The 4159-nt window shown below is 39.4% G+C and overlaps 1 protein-coding gene across 1 annotated transcript in view; it reads right to left on the reverse strand.

Moving 5' to 3' along the window:
* Positions 1–1109: 1109 nt before the first annotated feature.
* Positions 1110–4159, reverse strand: part of gcat (glycine C-acetyltransferase) — an 11102-nt gene continuing 8052 nt past the window's right edge. Inside the window, exons 7-9 of the mRNA XM_037688859.1 lie at positions 2609–2780; positions 1726–1847; positions 1110–1618 (exon numbers count right to left, since the gene is read on the reverse strand). Of these exons, the coding sequence (XP_037544787.1) occupies positions 1467–1618; positions 1726–1847; positions 2609–2780 (446 nt within the window). The 3' untranslated portion in view covers positions 1110–1466. The remainder of the gene's footprint in view (positions 1619–1725; positions 1848–2608; positions 2781–4159) is intronic.

The following is a 4159-nucleotide window of genomic DNA, read 5'->3' on the forward strand; positions in this document are numbered from 1 at the left end:
ACAATTTTGGACGGTTAAAACAGATTTTAAAGAGAAAAAAGAAAGGGAGGAGTCAGTGAAGAGCACTGGAGTTGATCTTTTTGTCATCCAGTGTCTTCAGTAGAAAGAGAGAGACACGAAGAAACGATAAAGCCGATAAATGAAAATGAGGTTAATAATTTTCATTTATCATGCGATTAATTGATTTATCGTTTATCGCGACAGGCCAATTCAAACGTAATCATGACCTGGAACTAAATTACTAGAAAACATGTTCTATCCGTGCTGATTTGGAGGTCGTACCGCTCACAGGAAGTCTTTCAAACATGGTTTTGTTATTTAGCTTTATCATGCTCTTCTTAAAGGAAGATTTTACAAAACAGGATTAAAAACTAATGAATATCAGGAAAACATAACCAGGCATAAAAAAAAACAATCTATCCTTTAAAGTGGCCTTAATAGGCAGTTTTTCCCGTTAATTAAAAGATTTTCTTTGAATCTTTTCTGATTTTTCACCCAGTTTTTTGCCAAGTGCCGGATCATGACAGCTGTACAGTAAAGTGTAGCTTGAAACAAAGAAAGAGAACAGATGGAGGACAGAAAAATGTGTCAGGCCTAAAATATCTGCAGCAAATGAACCGTATAGACCTCGTTAAACACCAACACATGCAATTATTATTATTATTATTATTAACCTTTATTTAACCAGGCAAATCCCACTGAGATTACAGATCTCTTTTGCAAGGGAGGCCTGGGCCTGAAGGCAGCCTAACATGCATGTTTTTAGTATGTCGGAGGAAACCGGAGTACCCGGAGAAAATCCACGAAAGCACAAGAATAAAACCACACAGAAAGACCCCAGGTCCAACCGGGGATTGAACCAAGGACCTTCTTCCTGTGAGGCAGCAGTGCTAACCACTGATCCATCGTGCTGCCAGAAACCTTGCAAGATGTGCAGCGCAACATGAGTTTAATAACTACATGTAAAACCTCTAACTAGAAACAGGATTTATTTAGAGGAAAACACCTTTTAAAAGATGAGTTTAAACATGCAGTTAATAAAGTTGGGAACAAGATGTTTTTCTTTATTAGTGAAACTGATGTACAGGAAATAAACAGCCTTTTTAATTTGAAATATAAGTTTATATTTTTAAGCTCCTATAAAGCAACATTTTTAGTCAAAGCAACTATTTTATTGATTTGACCATCATTTTAAAAATCACATTTGTGGATTTAAGAACAGCATTTTCTCTCTGTAAGATGTAATAAAGCACATGTGGAATTATTAGCCCTTTTGTCTTGAAATACAACCTTCAGTAAAAAGCACTTTGTATCCAAAGTCTGGGAACAAAAACATGATTCATTGTCGATTGACCTATAAACGTTAACTAAGACTTCCTTCTGTGTCAGTCATAATGTTTGAGTAACAGGTGTCCTGAAGTGAGGGGACAGGAGGTTTGCTGAACCGGTCCAGTTCCTGCTCATTTTCAGGAGATGACGCCGTGCTTTCTGCCCGTCTGGATGAAAGCGTCCACACACCGATCGATGTCCTCGTCTGTGTGCGCAGCCGAGATCTGAACACGAATTCTGGCTTTGCCCTTTGGTACCACTGGGTATGAGAATCCAATCACGTAGATTCCTTTAAAAGGGAGGGGGGTGAAAATTAACTGGAAAATCTTCCATGTAAGGCTGACTTTGCATAGACAGAAGCACAACAATAAAACTTGTTCTGATGCTGCGTCTCACCGAGCTTCAGCATATCGTCGGCCATCAGCGAGGCGAGCCGCGCGTCGCCGAGCATCACGGGACAGATGGGGTGAGCCGAGCCTGCGATGGTGAAGCCCGCCAGCGTCATCTTGTTACGGAATCTGGTTGAAAAGCAACAAAAACTCTTACAGCAGCTATCACACACCTGTTGAGTGGAAACAAACAGCACCGCTGAGAACAGGTTAGCATATCTTTGCTCGCTCGGCTTCTTTTAAAGCGACAGTCCAGCATTTTTACGCGGAGTTCTGTGGTAACGTTACAAACGGTTAATATCTTACCTGTTGTAGATAGCTCTTTGAACAATTTCCGTTCAGAGAAAGAGTTTAGTCTTCACAGGCCTGTTAAGCTAAAGGCTAGTCTGAGTGGAACCAAAACCAAAGTGGAGTGCGGCTGCCTTAAAGGAGCTCCAAATCTCACCAATTTCATCGAAATTCAGGCAAATATTATTTTATAAATCAGATTAGATTAAATAAAACTTTACTGATCCTTTGGGAACATTAAAATATTAAAGAAAAATTAACTGGATCACTGGATCACCAGTGACCTGAAGGAACAAATATTTAATGTTGGATCATTTACTTCAACAAATAAATGACCACTTATATTATTTTGTCTTATCTGTTAAACTGGGTTCTCTTTATCTACTTGTAGGACTTGTGTGAACATCTGATGATGTTTGAGATCATATTCATGTAGAAATATAGGAACTTCCACAGACTTCACAAACTTCCAAGCACCACGGTAGTTTAAAGAGTCATCTTCAACAGGTAAGATATTAACTGTTCCACAACTTTAAACAAAATGACCACTTCAAACGATTTGAACAATCAGATAGCCCCACACCTTCTTAGCTCAAACTCACCTCATGGTTTTAGCCGCCATGCTCTGTGCGATGTCATTAGAGGCGAGCAGCAGCTCCACAGCCCGGGTGGCGCAGCCCACCACGGCAGGGGGGAGGGCGTTGGAGAACAGGTAGGGCCGCGAGCGCTGCCTCAGCAGCTCGATGAGTGGCTTTGGACCAACCGTGTAGCCACCTGAAAGAAATATTTGGTGAAGATATGGAAACGTATCATGATGTTTCAAGTTGATAGATTTTCACCTCATCAAGGAACAAAGCCACGGGGTTTCTGAAACTTCACATGTTGGATAATAAGGTTCTGGATCGGTGTCAACCTTTATATGTCAATGATTTGTCACAAAACAAAAGCTGAGTGGAAAAGACTGAATAATTTGTGCATTTTCTCCAATTCTCACACAGGCTCAAATATATACAGCAGTCCCTCGATACCTCGCGGTTCGATGTTCACGGACGCGCTCTATCGCAGTTTTTCAAAATAAGATTGGGCATGACACAAAATTGGCTGAATGATGGATGAGCCGCATGACTGGCATGGACGTTTTATTTAAAATAAATTACTTTAAATTATTTATCACCTGTGTGCAGTCCAAGCTGCAGCTGATCGCAGCTCGGCAATGGAGAAGTGGGCGTGGCCAAGAGCACTGACAGAGAGCAGCTGTGGCAGAGAGCTGAAATCATGACATCCTGTGCTCTTTTAGAGCATTTAGAAATATTGTTTAGAATATTGCAAGAGCATGGGAAAGGTTTGAAAAGTATATATGTATATATATATATATAAATAAAGGCTGTTCACGTTAACTCGTGATTATTGCATTAACGAAGCAAATGAATAGCGCCAACAATCCGGCCGGGGGCTGGCTTTCCAGCTTGAGAGCGAGACAGGGTCCGCCTCAACAAACACATTGAAGCTCGCGTCGTCTTGACCAGTTACTAAGAGGAAGGCGGGTGGAGAGCTGAAGGTCTGGTTCTGTTGGAGCGGCAGAGTTCGGTTCACAAACGGAGCATGAGGAACATGAACAAATAAATAAAGTTAAAGGTTTATTCATTCAACCAATACAGGTTAGTGCCCATTGAGCCTCGGGGACTCATTTACAAGAGAGACCTGTTTCAATTTAAAACCGTCTTATTCAAATCAGATCATAATGTCTGTAGTTACAAGAAACAAAGTCAAGTTTTAGAGCTGCATGCATTCAGCTGGGACTGCTGCAAAATAAAAAATAAAGATAAATTCATTGTGAAATAATTATTAGATTCTTGTGAAATCTAATAATCTTATTAGATGATTGTGGTTTTGGGTTTGAATGAATCTTTTTATTTTGTCTATAAAATAAAATAAAAACATTTTGCCCTGTAGAATAGCTTTGGTTTCATATTTGAGATGTTCATGTTACTTTAATTTAACGTTACTTTAATTGCTAGAACACTGCTGTTAAAGTGCCTTTTTTAATGTATTGAACATTTTTTATATAAAACGGTACCTTAAAAAGGTTCTAAACATATTTAAATCATAATTTAATTTTGCTCATACAAATGAGATTAATCACAAAAAAATAA

The sequence above is a fragment of the Nematolebias whitei genome, chromosome 15 (assembly GCF_014905685.2).
Source record: "Nematolebias whitei isolate Nwh7 chromosome 15, NemWhi1, whole genome shotgun sequence".
NCBI classification, from domain to species: Eukaryota; Metazoa; Chordata; class Actinopteri; order Cyprinodontiformes; family Rivulidae; genus Nematolebias; species Nematolebias whitei.